General features: G+C 40.0%; 1 protein-coding gene across 2 annotated transcripts in view; it reads right to left on the bottom strand.

Annotated features, from left to right (window-relative positions):
• Positions 1–15,008, bottom strand: part of GNAI1 (G protein subunit alpha i1) — an 83,207-nt gene extending 68,199 nt beyond the window's left edge. Inside the window, exons 1-2 of one of the 2 annotated variants that reach the window (XM_033192893.1) lie at positions 14,862–15,008; positions 14,062–14,310 (exon numbers count right to left, since the gene is read on the bottom strand). In XM_033192893.1, coding sequence (XP_033048784.1) covers positions 14,062–14,179 — 118 coding nt within the window. In that variant the 5' untranslated portion in view covers positions 14,180–14,310; positions 14,862–15,008. Of the gene's footprint in view, positions 1–14,061; positions 14,542–14,861 lie in introns of those variants that run through there. The other variant, XM_033192892.1, reaches the window with a different exon arrangement.
• Between the last annotated feature and the right edge of the window lie 2,034 nt (positions 15,009–17,042).

Below are 17,042 nucleotides of genomic sequence, written 5' to 3'. Positions count from 1 at the left end.
TAACAAAATCAAAAAGTACACGGGGAAGAGGAAATATACAAACATGCAAGGTATTACAAGACAGGTTCTGATGAATCTCAAAATGGAGCACATTAACTTCTTTAGAACATATAGTCCTTCTACTGCCCCTCAGCAAATCCAAGATTGCAGATTACAGCAACAATGGGAAGCCATTTTTACCCATCAAGTTAGTGCAGATAATTACAAGAACACTCAATGCTGACAAGGGTAAGGTGAAACACAGCAGCTTCACATGCCTCCTGTAGGGACAGAAACTGGACCATTTAGGGGGAGAAAATCTGTATCTATACACATCATAAGCCTTAAAATGGTTCAAAACTATTAACCTAGTAATTTAAGGAAATAATTAGGAATACGGGCAATGATACACGCATAAAATTTGACAGTTCCAGCACAGTACATGACTGTAAAAGTAGGAGACATCAATTATCAACATTAGTGTGATTAAATAAATTATGGAGTATCTGTAAAATATTATGTAGCTACTAAAGTTGGGATTTACAGAAAATATTTAATAAGTAAATACTGAAGCCAGAAAAAGTGTAAAGTTACATTTGCAATACATCAACCATTCAAAATATATCGAGAAAAGAAATGTACTCAAATGTTTGCTTCCCTAAAATGTCCACAGTATAGCTGTAATACTTTATATAGAGAGAAGCAGCATTTGAAAATAATTAAATACCAGACCAAAAGAAAGCAATTCCTATATTTTTCCTACACCGATACTGCATATAATTAAGACTATTGAGACTACATTGGTATTAGTAATACCACATATCAGTCTCAAGACTCAACACCTCAAAATATGTGGGAAATATATTACAAGGAAGTTATAACTATATTTTTACCTCAAAAGATCTATCAAATAAACTGGAGATATTAGTTGTAAACATCCACATAATAATTTAGTTATTAAAACTATCATAAATCTAAATAGCTAATCCTAACTATCAGAAATAAAGACAAACCTTTATACTAAATCATTTCTAGAATACAACCATTCAATTCTAAAACACTGAAGTTTGGTTCTCAACTTATTTCTCCATGGATATGAACCCATTCTAGAAATTCTTCAAAATGGTTTTTAGCTTATACTTTTAAAAGTTAAGGTTGCTTATATGACAAAATTATTCAGATGCTCTAATTTTCTAAGTTTTTTGTTTTGTTTTAATTTTAAAATAATATTTTTTTCACTGATGGACATAAACATCAACATATACCCAAATACAATGCAAAATCTACACAATTCTATGAATTACAAAGCCTAAGTCCTACCGATTCTCCAAAGGGGACCACTATTAAGATCTTTTTGAGAGTTTTATATTTTCCAGAATTGCTCTTTCTATACTACTTTTTAAATTACAGTTCAAGTTATTTCAGATGGGACTGCTAAGTCTATCTACAATGGACATTTGTCAGTTGACAACTTTCCAGAGAATTAATTCTAAAATTCCAAGCATCACCATGTGCACAGTATAAATTACTGTGGAGTCCATTTACCTAGTGCTTAGCTCTGAAAGTCTGAAATAGTTTTTGGCAAAAAGCAGTAAAACTCAACTTGACCTATAAACTGCATTCATCTAAAACATCGTTAAGATGATTTACTACAAAGGCATATTAAGACAAATGAGAGAGTAAACCCACAGTCCAGTTTTTACATTTAAACATAACAACAACAACAACAAAACATATTGTTTCACCTAATGGTGAAATGTTCCAATAATGTGTTATGTACTTTAATATATCAGCTTCCCAAAGACTTCCATTCCCACATATTTAGAAAATGCAGGCCGTAGAACTGGCATTCTATAAATATTTGTTGAATGAATTTACACGTTTCATAAGAACCAGATGTCATAACTGCAACTAAGCCCAACCAGCAAACGATACTATGATGAAAGCAGAAGCTATAGAACACACGCTGTAATCACAAAATAATTCTTATTTTGCAATTACTTGTCACTAAACATGAAGGATAGTTTTCTAAGATCAAAACTCCCTTTTAAAAGTATGGAAATCACGTTGTATGCAACACCTACAGATCAGAAGAGCTGAAATGATAGGAAAGCAGCATGATTATTTCAGGTCCAATGACTGTAAACTTAATCAGAGTTGGCAACTATCTCAGTCAGTGAAGCCTGCTATAACAGAAAACTATACTGGGTGGCTTAAACAACAAATATTTATTTCTCATAGGTCAAGAAGCTCCTGGAGATCACATCAGGGGGCCAGAATGGTGTGTTTCTTGGTGAGGGTCCTCACTGAGTTATGTGTCATATGGTCACTTCTTGGTACAAGCAAGAGAGCTCCAGTGTCTGTTTTTTAAAAACAAAGACACTAATCTCATCATGAAGGACCAGCCCTCATGACCTAATCTAACCTTAATTACTTCCCAAAAGCTCCATCTCCAAATACTATCATATTGGGGGTTAGGGTTTCGACATGTGAATTTCAGGGGAATACAAACATTCAGTCTGCACCAGCAACTATATTTATTTATGACAAAGGAGTTTTGTCACAAACATTACCAGAGGAAAACAGTCAGAAAAACATTATCATTGGGGCTCTTTCAGCCTGACCTGAAAAATCGTATCATCAAAAGAACTCCACTTAAAAAACTCTTGCCAAATCATACAAGATTCATTATAACTAATTATAGTTTTTGGTCATTCCTAAGGAAGTGGATGTTTCCATGTAAGATGATACCAAATGGTTTCTCTCAAAATGCACTACTAAAACAAGTTTCTAGACTAACATTAAAAGAAGTTTAACTATAAAACAGCAATAATAAGTGTGATAGATATATGTGTGTGCATGTACATGTGAATATCTAAAACATGAATGTTTACTCTGTGCAAGGCACTGTTTTAAATACTTTACTGATAAAGTGATAGTTTCCATGAATGTGGCAAAGGCCAGATAAGACGTGAGAAATGCTTATGAAATGGATAAATGGAAAAGAAGCAGAGAAGATCACCTCCTCTAGGACTGTGAGATGGACTGGACTGTGGCTCAGCAATACAAGCACCCCGGGAGCCTGTGAGAAATGCAGAATCTCAGGCCCCACCCCAGACCTACTCAATGAGAATCTGCATTTTGAAAGTTTCAAAATTATTTCTATGCATAGTAAAGTTTAACTTTAAAAAGAACGAGCTCTAAAAAAATAAGGTCAGCACATGGATTGCAGCAAGGACATACAGTAGGAATAACTGTGGGAAAAAAAACACAAAAACCTAACTTCAGAGCCAGACACAATAGAGAATGTAATATGAGAAATTCTTCAAAATTATTAAAGTGCTTTTTTTCTCTTTTGCATTTACATGAATAATGGGAGAAGAAGCAGACACTGGTGTCATCCAGACAAAAATGGAAGAGTACAAGTGGCTTACTTTCCTAGGCATCCTGTGGCACAGCCTGCAAGCTTGGGAGCTATAGGGCATTCAGTTAGGAGCAACTGCAGAAGGCAGATGGGGAAAAGAGAGGCAGAGTCAGACCGGTACCTTAATCTCCTCTCTGGGCCAAAGTTGAATTGTATGTCAGAGAAGATGAAGAAACTGCTAAAGGCAGGGGGGTCTGTTTGGGTTAAGAAAGTCTCCTAGGCAGCAACACATATTCAAGCAGTATGATGAATTGTGGCTAAGCAGAGGGAATGCCTGAGCTGACCTTTCCCCAACACCATGGGACCTCTGTACAATGTATGCAACATATAATTTTCCTGATGCTTGAGATAACAAGGGAAGGCAAAGCATTCGAAACAGCTGAGAACCTGGCTACCTCATACTGACTCTACAGGAAAGGGCTGCCTGGGGAAAACCAAATAAGAAGGCCACAGCATCCATGAGATGGAAAGGAAAGCTGCAGCCAACGCAGAGTATACAGGATTCACACAGACAATGTACTGCTTAATACATGTTCACAAATAAAAAATTACAAGAGGACACAATTTACTGCGAGGCAGAGTCAAGACACCAGAAATAACTGAAGCTCAAGAACTTCAAAAACAGTTTTTCAGACTATGAAATAGATACAGTATAATGAAAATGGCTTTGAAAAAGCCAGAAAATAAAGTAGAATAACGGATACTTTTTCAAGCTAAAGATGAGAAATGGTTTTTAGACATAGAAATTTCACCACTAAAATGTAAAGCTCAATATATCAATAGGCAGATTAGTTATTACCAACTGGATAAAAATGAACCTAGAAAATGTGTAAGTAGCACAAAAAGATAAAAACCACAAAGAAGTTACAAATAAGTTCAAATGAGAAGCCCGACCTTCACACAAAAGGAACTCCAGAAGGAGAGAAGTACACGGGAACAGACACCACATTACCTCTTTAAAACGTATATAGATATAGATTGATAAGGTTACACACGACTGCCTATTTCTCAATACTTCTATATCAATCAGAAAGTCAATAATTTAAAGCTGAAAGTAATTCAAAGACTGACTAGAAAGTGAAAAAGGAAAAATATGAATGCTGCCTATTTTTCTGAATATTCTGAAAAGTTTAAATTAGAAAACAACAGATTAAAAAGTACTTAAGGGGTGTATTACTTGGATTTTATCACTTTTAAAGCTAGGCATGACTTGAGACCAGGACACAGGAGTCTTTAAAGTAGTGTGAAGACACTAGAGAATCAGGTGGATGGAAAAAGGTGCTGGAAGCAAGAGAGGACAAATGGATGGAGGCAAGTGCACAGTGTCGGTCTTGAATTAAAGGAGCACCATCTTATAGTCCCAGCAACTTTACTGACCAGCATTACTTTTTACAGTAACAAAATAACCCTTGCATACATTTCTTGATCTGACTGCTGATTAATGTGCTCAGTTTGTGAAAATGTAAGTGAGCTAGTACACATGGACCAATTTTAAGCTATACTGAAATAAATGTAATTCTTGGAATTAGATTAACTTTGAAACCATATAAGAAGGCAGTTTTCTTTTAACTCCTACTACATTATATTGATTTTAACTGTAGATTTACTTACAAGTTCCATCCCTCTTTTGCTGTTCTTCCATGAAGAACAAAATTAGTAAGCCTTCAGCAGCAGCTGTCAAATAAGATGCATGTGCCCAAACAAGAAAAATACATAATATAGATTAGTTACTAGAAAAAATTCTGGACTGTACTTTAGTGAGGCAAGGGTAACAGGAGGAGTTTCATACAATTCAAGACGTAAGTCTTAAGGAACTCCTTTTACAATTTGTTAAAAGGAACAAATACTATCACAGATTCAATGATTCACTGTTTCTCTATCAAGGTTACCACCACTTTTCAAGAGATGCTTCTCCTAAAAGTAAATCCATTATAATCCTGGAGTTCTATCAGGAATCTCTTTGAGTCAACAGTACAGAAAGTTGTCATAAATTCCTCTGAGAAATGGCACCATCTTTTGAATGAACTCAACGTTTCATAATTTACACAAACAGCTTTATTTTCCAAAAAAAAAAAAGGTTTGCAAGAAATCACTGCACTAATTCTAAAAATGGATAATAAAATGAAGAGAAAATTCCTTTTATAACATTTGTAAAGTCTTCTGATTACTTAGAGCGCATTCTCTATAGAATTCTTAACACAGCACAGATATTTACCTGGTCTAGTCCCAGTAAGGAGGCTGTTAAGATAAATCCAAGTCCCTCAAGGAAGTTATGGTGGGATTAGAAACTAATGTTTAAAACTGAATTTATACTTCCTGAAGTCTTCACTATATATACATATACATGTACACACACACACACACACACACACACACACACATCCTTGCTAAGAAAAGCCAATAAAAAGAATTTAATGTCTATGACCATAAATGGATGAAACTGCAAGGGAGGGCTGATTCCAGAGAGTTTCTAAAGTATTTATAATAACAGCCTATAATTATTAAGAACGTATGTACCATGTAGTATTCTAAGTACTTCAGATGCATTAGCTGACTTTGTCCCTAGCCCTGTGAAGTAGATATATTTATTATCCAGCATTTATAGAAGAAAAAACCAAAGCTTAAAAAATTTGGTAACTTGCCCAAGATCTCATGGGAAACCTTTTACCACCAGAGTTCGAAGTCAACTCCCCTTTCCTATCTGGAAAGTCTTTCTACAGAGCTAAATAAACCTTGGAGGGAAAAATAATTCCTTAGACATGGAAAATGTTTGAAAACTAAATTCATACATAGCAAAGTCACTTCTAAATTATAAGTTTTCATACAACACAAAGCTTATACCCAATCGGGGTTAAATAGTAGGTTCAGAAATACATGAAGGAAATTGACAGATTTATAACCAAAGTGGTATCTGAAAGGCAGGCTACCTCCACCTCCGCCGCGCAAGATCAACAATGAAGTCCCAATACTGACACTCACCTCCCCTACCTAGTATCTATTTTATTCTTTTTCTTCCCCATTTAACATTATGAGGACTTATTTTTATGTATATATAGTACTTCCCCAAGTAGACTGTAAATTCTCTTAAGGATCGGGGAAGGCTAAAGCGTAATTGGACATGAAAAGCATAGAACACACTTTACAAATGTTACCAGTGGCCATTCTCACCACATGAGAACAAGCAAGACATAAAGAAGAGACTGGTGGTGAGCTTCTGAGCAGCCTGCTGGCTCCTGAAAGCTGAGGTTTACTAGATTCACATCATCCAGTGTGAAATATATAGTTGTGAGTATATATTAAATGCCTCACTGCAATAGTGTACGCATTTTAAGAAAGCATCTAAATAACACGTGAAGCAGCAAGGCAACAATACTGTTAAAAACAAAGTTCCCAAAACATACAAATATGAAAATCACATTTCACTCTACCACTTATTTACCAAGAATCATATTTTTTTGATCACGTAACAAGATGGTACTCAAAATTAATTTGCTTTTTAGAACTGTGTTAGGAATAATGTAGTAGGTTTTCATTACTGTAATACAGCAAGATATATATTGGGTCAAATTTCACTCAAAATACCCAAAGCACAAAGAATATGTACCAATTTTTCCCTTTAAAAGAAAACTAGTCAAAATTAATGTTCAACAATTTATCAATTCATTTAACCAACAATTACGAAACGGCTACTATGCACCATCCCATCAGGTGATAAGTCTGACAAGATTCATGTTCTGATGGGGCCCATGCCATAGAGAAAGGCAACAGACAATAAAAAATAAAAGTACAAGATGATTTCAGTATTATTTGGAAGGGAGAGGAAGGAAGACTAATTTAGACTGGATGATCAGGAAAAACGTCAATGAAGAAAAGGCAAAGAAGAGCTTTATTGTTTCACATTACGACTTGAGTAACACCATGGGTTCCATATGATATGTAAGAAACTGGTGCTTTTAGTGTTACCATGATAGTCACATAAATTATAAGGGACGGGAGAATGTAAAATTACAATCATTTTGCACTCTCAAAAGTTATATATATCAATGAAGATAATGGGAAGTGTGGTGCTGCTATAACACCTAAAAATGCAGAAATGGGCAACAGGCAGAGGCTGAAAGAATTTTGAGAAGCATAACAGAAAAAGTCTAGGTAGCCTTGACATACTGTTAGTAGAAATACGATGTTAATGTCTCTCCCAGTGTGGGCTCAGAAGGAAGTGAGGAGCCTGGTAGATGAAACATTATCATCTTAGAAAACACGTGAATTATCATGAACACACTATTGCTAGATGCATGAACCTTAAATCTGCTGCTGATGAGGACTTGGATGGGAAGAAAGGTGAAACATGTTATTGGAAACTAGAGGAAGGGGGATCCTTGTTATATACTGGCAGAAAGCCTAGCTGAATTAAGTCCAGCAGTTATATTGAAAGCAGACCTTATAAGCTATGAACCTGGACACTAAGATGAAGAGATTTCCAAGCAAAGTATTGAAGATGTGGCCAGTTTTTTGTTTTTGTTTTTTCTTGCTGGTTACAGTAAAACGGGAGAGGAAAAAAGTGAAGTAAAAGAATATGAAATGAAATAATGCTGTCAGACCCTCGTAATTCCACAGGCAAGAAACAGGCTGATAAAAGTAATAAGCAGCATACAGGTGCTACCACCCTTGATTAGAAAAGAAGGATGACTCCCAAGAATGGAGAAGTTCAGTACCCAGAGGGTGGAGCAAAGGGTCACAGAGAACTATTCCCAGCCCTTGAAACCTAAAGGAGTTTTGAAAGTGCTCAAAACTCGTGACTCCTTTTTTCTTTCCATTTAATGATAACCTATGCCTGACTCACCATATTCTGGGAGCAGATAACTTGTTTGCTAGTTTCACAGGTCCACAAACAGATATGAATTTTGTCCCAGTATGGATTAAATTCAGAATCTCACCCATTCCTGAGTTAGATCCAGAGCCTGGTTGAGATTCTGCAGTCAAGTTGTGGCTGTATTGGGTTGAGACTTTCGGAGTTGTTGGGAGAGGATGAATGCATTTTGCATGCAGGATGGACACCAACCTTTGGGAGCCAGAGGACTGACTGTGCTAGGCAAAATAATGGTCCCCAAAGATAAATATGTCCCAATCCACGAAACCTGTGAATATGTCACCTCACAGGGCAAAATGAGGTTTGCAGATGTGATCTTGAGATGGGGCTATTAACTTGGATTATGCGGGTGGGCCCAATGTAATTACAAGGCTCCTTCCAAGTGAAAAGGGGAGGCTGGAGAGTGATGCCACATGAGAAAGACTCCACCAGCTATTGCTGGCTTTGAGATGGAGAAGGTACCATGAGCCAATGAAAGCAGGCAGCCTCTGAAGAGGTTGAAAAAGGCAAGAGAATGGATTCACCTCTAGAATCTCCAGAAGAAAAGAAGCCCTATAGACAACCTGACTTTAGCCCAGTGGAAACCCTTCTTGGACTTCTAACCTCCACAACTGGATGACAATAAATTTTGCGTTAAGTCACTACATTTATGGTAACGAACATTCATTTTAAAATTATTTCTGCCCTATATCCATTAAGGTTTTTAATTGGTACTAACAAGTTAGGTCAGAAAGCAGTCCGAGCACTAAAAGATTAAGTAGAGCTGACCTTAGTTCATAAGACTCAACTGGAGTCTGGGATCTGAACTTCATCGTGTCAAACTCTGGGGAGTCATACATTGGTTAATGGCATGCCAGAACATGTGACCAAGAAATCTGTAAATACACTCAAGTACACTCAGGTCTTCCCGTGTGAATTTGCTGTACATAGAATTTTCCAAGGCAGTTAGAAACGTATTACAAAATAAAAATTAAGGTTGTGGTTGAATACACAATTTTTGTTTAAAAAATTACAGTGGTCTTTTTCAGGTTTACATAACATCTATTACATTCTGTAAGACACGCATATTTCCTATCACTAAGACATTCAACAAGAGTCATACTTTTTATGCATCAGAAATTGGGGCCAAAAATAAAAATCAGAAAATGAGATCCACCTTTACAAAAAAAAAAAAAAAAAAATTTGCAGGGCAAAATCCCATAATTGCAACATAGCAGACCCTCCTCCAATGAATATCCATTATCATTTTCACAACTTTAATTTATCAAATACAATGACTGTGAAAAGCTCTCTATATGAAAAAAAATCTTAAACTAAACAATTTGATTTTAAATGCGATGTGTTCACTGTGGTCATCACATAATTTACTATTCCTTTTTTGTTTACATAATTTGGCTGGGCAGTTATTTGCTCTCATTGATAATGAAAACAGCAGAGCAAAAAGTTTACATTCCAGCAAAATAATTTTACATAATTAAGAAGTCATTTTACACATGATAAAATAGAAGGGTTGTTAAGAATTCAAAGAAAACCTACAAAAATTCTGCCTTTAAAGTGCTCACAGCAGTAGGAAAACAGGCTGGGCAGAAGGCTAACCACCACCAGAAATCAAGTACAAATATGCTTTAACATATGCCAACAGTTTGTTTGGAGGAGAAGGGTGCCCTAAGGAAAAAGTATAAGGGTAGAGGGAAACCAAGTCTAAAAGATTTTATTCTGCAGGAAACGGAAAAGTCAACAAAGGTTTTTGAGTAAGGAAGCAGCATGATATCTACAGTAGAAAGAATAGGCTAGAGGGAAAGACAAGAAGCAGGAAAGCCTACTGAAATTAGGCTGCTAGAGGCAGAGAAGCAATTGAACTATGAATATGAAAATGAAAAACAGAAGGTACAGAAAAAATCACCAATTCCAAAATAAACTCTTAAACCACCTGTGGCTTCTTATTAAAGTAACTGCTAATACAAGGTACACCATGAGAGAGAAGCACACAACCCATACTGAAATACCAGGTCCATTTATTCAAGGAAATGGGCTTTTTGACATCTAAGATCCTAAACCAATTCTAAGAAAGTCAAAGCAATGAAAAATCAAAAGCCCTGCAATGCCAAAATTTCTCAACTAGGGGAAGTCACAGGGCAAGTTTAAAAGGAGTGAAGATTAAAGACGCAGCATCCCAAAGAGCTGGCCAGTGGTAGCAATAGAAAAATATCCACCAAACAGAAGAAATCCAATCCCTCAGCTCATTTTCTCCTAAACCTGGAATATTTAAACCAAGCTAAAGAAGGAGATAAGGGTGTCGAATTTTGTATATGAGGGTGAGTGGAGCGGAAGGAAGGATAGTGAGGTGGAATAAAGGAGAATACTGCTCAAAGCTTTGGAAGAGAAAATTAATTGATGATATACAAATTTATTTGTATATCATCTCTTATGTTCTCAAAACACATAAAACATTTAGTAAGTGCTAAGTAGTACACTATAGTTACCTACTGAAATAAAGCATAAGCTTAATTTTAATGCCCTTAGAAGGATGATAAATTAAAACATTCTCAAAGATATAATAAAAAATAATTTCCTCAACAAGTAGACATTATTATATTTAAAAAATTTCATTATTACTTACTTCTTTAAAATAAGTTTCTGTATTAAGTATTGTCATCCTAATAAGCATAAAAACTAAACCAAAAAGACAAACAACCCAAACTCTGGCCTAATTTCCTTAGTGCCAATGATTAGACTAGGTCCTCTTCTTTTAAGGCCTAATTCACCGCTCAGTATATTGAAATACCTCTGATTTAAATCATATAGACACTCAGTGCCAAAATCTTTACTAACAGTGTGCAAGTCTCATATCTAAATTACTCAGCCCCACTGTCTAAAATGACAATACATTCCTTAAGAAAAAAACACAATATATTTACAGACTGTCTTTAACGTACTTTAGAGCTTTTACACCTTAAATTTAAAAAACATCATTTGATGAGAAAAATAGAAAAAGTGAAAAGGAACAAGATCTAATGTAAATGGCTGTGGCACTGGTTATACATTACCTAGAAACGATTTTACATTTCTAGTTGATTCCATTGCCGTGTTTTACATGGAATTATTTCAATGAGCTGTTTATACATATGCTTTAAGGATTCAAAAAAGAACCAAAGGTCACAATTCACTACTAAGGTCAAATTAGGAAAACAATGTCTTCAAACATTCCAAGAATTGAATTTCTGGAATAAGTAAGCCAGCATTCTGTTTACAGGAAGGGTGCTGGAACTCTGGGCAAAAGGGTAGAGTAGACCGGGGATAAGACAGAGCAGAGTGCTGGGCCAGCAGGACAGCCAGGATTTCCAGCGAGGTAGGGAAAAGCAAAAGACCAAAGCTAGAAAAGACAGCCGAAAGAATTCAGTCACCCAGAGATTTCTAAAAACCGTTCTGAAATATTTCTAATGGTGCTAGTACTGATTTAAAGAAATAAGAATTCTGGTCAGGCGAGGCGGCTCACGCCTGTAATCCCAGGACTTTGGGAGGCCGAGGCTGGCGGATCACCTGAGGTCAGGAGTTCGAGACAAGCCTGGCCAACATGGGAAAACCCGGTCTCTACTAAAAACACAAAATTAGCCAGGCATGGTGGCAGGCACCCGTAGTTCCAGCTACTCAGGAGGCTAAGGCAGGAGAATCGCTCGAACGAGGAGGCGAAGGTTGCAGTGAGCCGAGATCCGGCCACTGCACTCCAGCCTGGGCGACAGAGCAAGACTCCGTCTCAAAAAAAACCAAAAACGAAACAGAAATAAGAACTCCATAATTCCTTCTGAAAAATGAGGCCTCTGCTACATCTTTCTCTGAACTCACTATGATGACTGTAAAGATTCACCTTCTGATTCTACATTATACATTCAATTATATTTAAGTGTTAATCTAGAACAGTGGTCCTTAACTAAGGCTGTATTTTGCCCCCAGAGGACTTCTAGCAATATGTGGAAACGCTTTTGGAGCTCATAGTTTGGGGGACTGCTACTACCATCTAATGAGTGGAGGCCAAAGATGCTGCTGAACATCCTACAATGCACAAAAACAACCTGCACAACAAAGAATTCCCCGGCCCCAAATGCCAACCGTGCTAAGGTTAAGACACACTGATCTCTTCTGAACACAAGCAAAAGCCTCCTCCTGGGACCTTTATTCTAGTCCATCCCTAACAGTCACCTAATTAAAGGACAAAACACCACGACCAGATGATTCATTTCTCAATTGCTTTAAACATGGTGGATGGCTGGCTCAAACTAAGAGTCACACAGAAATACAATGAAACAACGTATCACACCAGGAGAGCAAAAACTGCAAGAAAAAAACTTTTTAATCCTTTTATTTCATATCTAACTCACATTCAATTCACAAGAGAAGCAGTTACACTAACCTCCTCAAAACACAGTATTTCTTATTAATGTAAAAACTTAGGCAACAGCATTAACTGAGAAAGACTTATGTTGGGGGCGAGAGGGTGAAAAAAGCCACGCAGGTCTTTAAAATGCAAAGTTATTTCACAGTTTACTTGCAAAATGACTCAGATCATTATTACTTTTAGTCATGCCAACTTTGCTGCTCCCAAGCCTACTAGTAATGGAGAAAAAAACCCACCATTTTTTCTGCAGTCATTAAACCAATGAAACAGAAGCTTACTGAAAACAGGTTTGTGCAACATTTCTTTTTTATTATAACTGGTATAAAAATAAAAGCAGTCCTTGCAAATGCAAATGAAGATTCTGAGAAATTTTTCATCTAAATACCTAGAGTGTGAGAAGAAAACATGCAAACAAAAGAAAACCCTAACTCACAAATCTTAACCTGTGAATATTTTCCTACTGCTTCCCTCAATGAAAACCCTGGTTTACTCTTTTTTATTTCCTTCCCCGTCAAACATTTGGAAAAGACCTCCACGTAGCGTTTCACGAACAGAACAGTGAGAAGAACAAATAAAAGCCTTGCGTGTATCTGGCAAATCTCATTCATCAGAAACGGTGGCAGCGGAGGGAGAACCCTGTTGTCTGGCGTGACCCTCTCGCTCCTTTCACAGCAGTTTTCACCACTCGAGTATCTGCCTTGCCTACTACTAAAGTAAAGCTTCCCAACCCCACTTGGGTGGCTTCCATGCCCCCACAGCAAGAAAAATCACGCATCCAGCGCAGCCTTTCCCCAGCGCAGGCGGAATGTAATCGATGCTCCTTGACCACTTAAGGAGTCGCCATAGGAAGTTAACGGGAAAGACATTTCAGCCCCATCTCAGAGACCCCACAAAAGGTGCACTGATTTCACCAAACGTGGCACTCTGGGCATGAGAAAACCACAGTCGAAACACAACCCACACCTCACACGAAGAAGGGTTTTCCGGGAGGGGGCTGGGGACGGCGGTGGGGGGGGGAGCGGTTATTTTCTAGCCGCGAATGCCCCTTCGTCTTTGTAAGGTTGAGCTGAACTTCAAAGCAAAGGGTTTCACAGGACCCGCCGCCTCGGACTCGCGCCTGGGCTCTTTGCTGGGTCGCCGAAGGCATCCGAGTGAAGTGACGCGCCCGCCCCACCGCGGGGAGTCCTCGCCCGCCGGGGCGGAGGGAGGCCGGATAGCCGGAGAGGAGGACCCGCCTCGGCGCCGCACCGCCAGACACAGCTCCGGCTCAGAAGCCTCCTCGGGCGCTTCCTCCCCTTCCCTCCGGGTTTCCAAACGCGGAGGGCCGCGCAGCGGTCACCGCGGAGCGCCGCGCTCGGTCCCCCGCCGACCCGGGGTCCCCGACCCGGCCGCCCTTACCAAGCAGCAGCAGCTTGACCTCGCGCGCCGCCTTCTCGCCGTCCTCGCGGAGATTGCGGTCGATCATCTTACTCCGCTCCACCGCCGCCTTGTCCTCGGCGCTCAGCGTGCAGCCCATGTTGCCGAGAGCGAGAGCCTGCCGCCGCTCCCTCCGCGCCCGAGTGCGGGCTCCAAGCACAGGGGAATCCTTTCTCTCTCGGAGCGGGCGTTCGAACGCCTCCCGACGGGGGCCACGCCACCCCCGACTTCCTAAGAGGAGTCGAGAGAGACGCCGTCCGCAGAGGGGCAGAGAGCAACGGGCGGCTGTTCCTCACGGCCAGGCTCTGCTTCCCGGTCCGGCTCAGCGCCCCCAAGTCCCCGGTTTGGGGTTTTGAAGCTCTGGGTACAGCCGCTGCTGCCCTCCCGCCGGTGGCCGCGCCGCAGCCTTGCCAAGCCCAGCCGAGCTCGGCCTTCGCGCGCCGCCGCGGCCCCGCCCCTGCCCGCCCCTCCCGCCACCCCGCGACCACTCCCCTGCCCGCCCCTCCCGCCACCCCGCGACCACTCCCCTGCCCGCCCCTCCCGCCACCCCGCGACCACTCCCAGAGCGCGCGCCCGCGCACGTGCCCTTGGACAGCGCCCCCTCGGAGGGGCGCGCGCGCCCCCCGGCCCACTGCCCCGGCGCCGCGACACCCCCGAGGGCCCGGCGCCCCCTGGCAGCTTCCCCGGAGCACGACACTGCCCCGCGGGCCTGTGGCCTTCTGCCCTGGGCGGGAGTGGGGTAATTTCTTTCCGTTTACTCACACCGAGGGAGCTGTGCGTACCTGCCCCTTCGGGTGGGGGTGGGAGAGCTGCCAAAGTTGCCGAAAAAAGCCAGTTCTGGGCGTTTGAGCATGCCCAGCGCTGGCAGCCACGCAAGGCTTTTCAAAATGCAAATCCCTGTCGGCTGGCTTTCAGGGCCATGGGAAACAGGGAGCTGGGGAAGGAATGGAGCCTGGTGAAACCAGAGATGGGCGCAGTGGAGAACAGGAAAGTCGGGGGAGGAGACTAGGAAAGGGCAGCAAGGTCAACTTTCTTCCTACCTTTTGCTTCTCTTTCCTTCTTCCTATTCCTCTCTCCTTCCTTCCATTCTCAGGTTTTTCACAAGAACTCATTTTGAAGGATTTCCTTGTAACCTAAAAAAATGGGAGACAAATAATCAAAAAGTACTTTTAAATGATAAGAGCAATAAAACACACCCACAACAAGCCAATCTCCACATCATAGCAGATCTCCTCTAGAGCAGCACATAAGCTTCCATGCCAAATTTTGAGCCAATATTTATTACCGTGTTTATAACTCCTGTACCACTGGGCATGTCATTTTTACAGGCCTTAGCTTCTTTGCCCATAAAATGAGTGCATTTATGGTGCTATGGCCCCATCCTTCCAGCTGTAACTGATCGGCCCGAGATAAGTTCCTGTGGCCTGCAGGAGGCATTACTACTCATCACCCAATGAATGAGCAGTGGCTTAAGATCTCATCTCTCCCTGTCAATTGCACTACACCTTTCCCCTACAGATATCACAGGAAGCGTTAACTGATTAGAAAATGGGACTGGTAGCAAGGAAAAACATCTTCCTTGATGTATTAAAAATTGGGAAATGCCCCCTGGTTTTCATCTGGAAATCTTATTATCTAAAAATCATTTGGGAAAACTGGGCTTGAGTTTTCTAAGGTGAGGCTGAACTGATGATACAAGCAGAATAGCTTTCGAGTAGGTCACTGAGACCACGCTTGTGAGCTAGCAGAGACTCTGAGTTACCTCCTTATGGGACATGTCCTTTCCTGTTCTCCTATGGGAGTCACACCACCTGCTGGGCTGATGAGATGCAATTTCAAGATCTGCCTCAACTATAATCTTTTGTAATATAACAACAAGAAGGAACAATCTTTAAATGTACTTACCTTCTACAGTGTAATTCTTGGCACTCTAAATGCTAATGTGTATCAGAACTCTGGAATTAAACTTAAGGAATTTAAATTTCAACATACTGTGTATTAACCATTCTTGATTATCTTTTATGGTGAGTCTTTCCTATTAAGTTTGGACCAGAGTGTGGAACCAATAGTTTCAGCAAAAGAAGCAGCAGTGGTGGCTGAATATTGGTAGAAATTACTACAAAACTTGTTTTGAAGAAATGAAGGTATAACAGAAGTTTGTCAAATAGGTGACGTTACTTCTGTCCTTTGAAGTTAGTCAAATAGGTGAGTTAAAATGTAATACATAAATGAATAAGAACAGCAAATTAGATTTATACGTAGCAAAATTCCTAAAAGGATGCAGAGTAATGAACTGATCAGTATGGGGGGAAGTTCTAAGATAAGAAAGTTTTGAAAAAAAAGTGTGAAGGAGGTGATAACAGGATATTGGTGGGGAGTTTAAAGAAGTATTAGTTCAGGCTTCCCTAAAAATACCATAAGCTGAGTGACTGAAACAATAGGAATATATTTCTCACCGTTCTGGAGGCTGGTAAATCTAAGATTAAGGTGCCAGTTGATTCAGTTCCTCAGTGAGGATTCTGCTGCGGCCTTGCAGATGGCCTCTTTCTTGCTGTGTCCTCACGTGGCAGAGCAAGAACAAGAGAGAACTTGAAAGCATTCTAGTCTCTCCTCTTCTCATAAAGGCCCCATATTAAAGGCCCCACTCTAAAGACCTCATCCAAATCTAATTACCTCCCAAATGTTCCAACTCCAAATACCATCGTATTGTGGGTTAGGGCTTTGGAGACATTCAGGCCATAGTAGAGTATATTTTGTTTGAGGGGAGTAACCAGCTAAACAGTTAATATGCAAGATACATGAAAGAGAAAACAATGGTTTTATAATTGTAAGTAGTTTGGCTGTGAAGAATGATAGGATGTGTGGGACGAAGTTGGTGTAAAGAATGATGAGATGTATGGGACAAAGTTGGAAGACAGCTTTAAATGCTAAGGTGAAGAGTTGGACTTGATACAGTGGGTACT

This window comes from Trachypithecus francoisi, unplaced genomic scaffold (genome assembly GCF_009764315.1).
Source record: "Trachypithecus francoisi isolate TF-2019V2 unplaced genomic scaffold, Tfra_2.0 Lachesis_group4, whole genome shotgun sequence".
Classification (NCBI taxonomy): domain Eukaryota; kingdom Metazoa; phylum Chordata; class Mammalia; order Primates; family Cercopithecidae; genus Trachypithecus; species Trachypithecus francoisi.
Note: the sequence above shows the minus strand (reverse complement) of the source record. Positions and strands in the feature narration are given on the sequence as shown.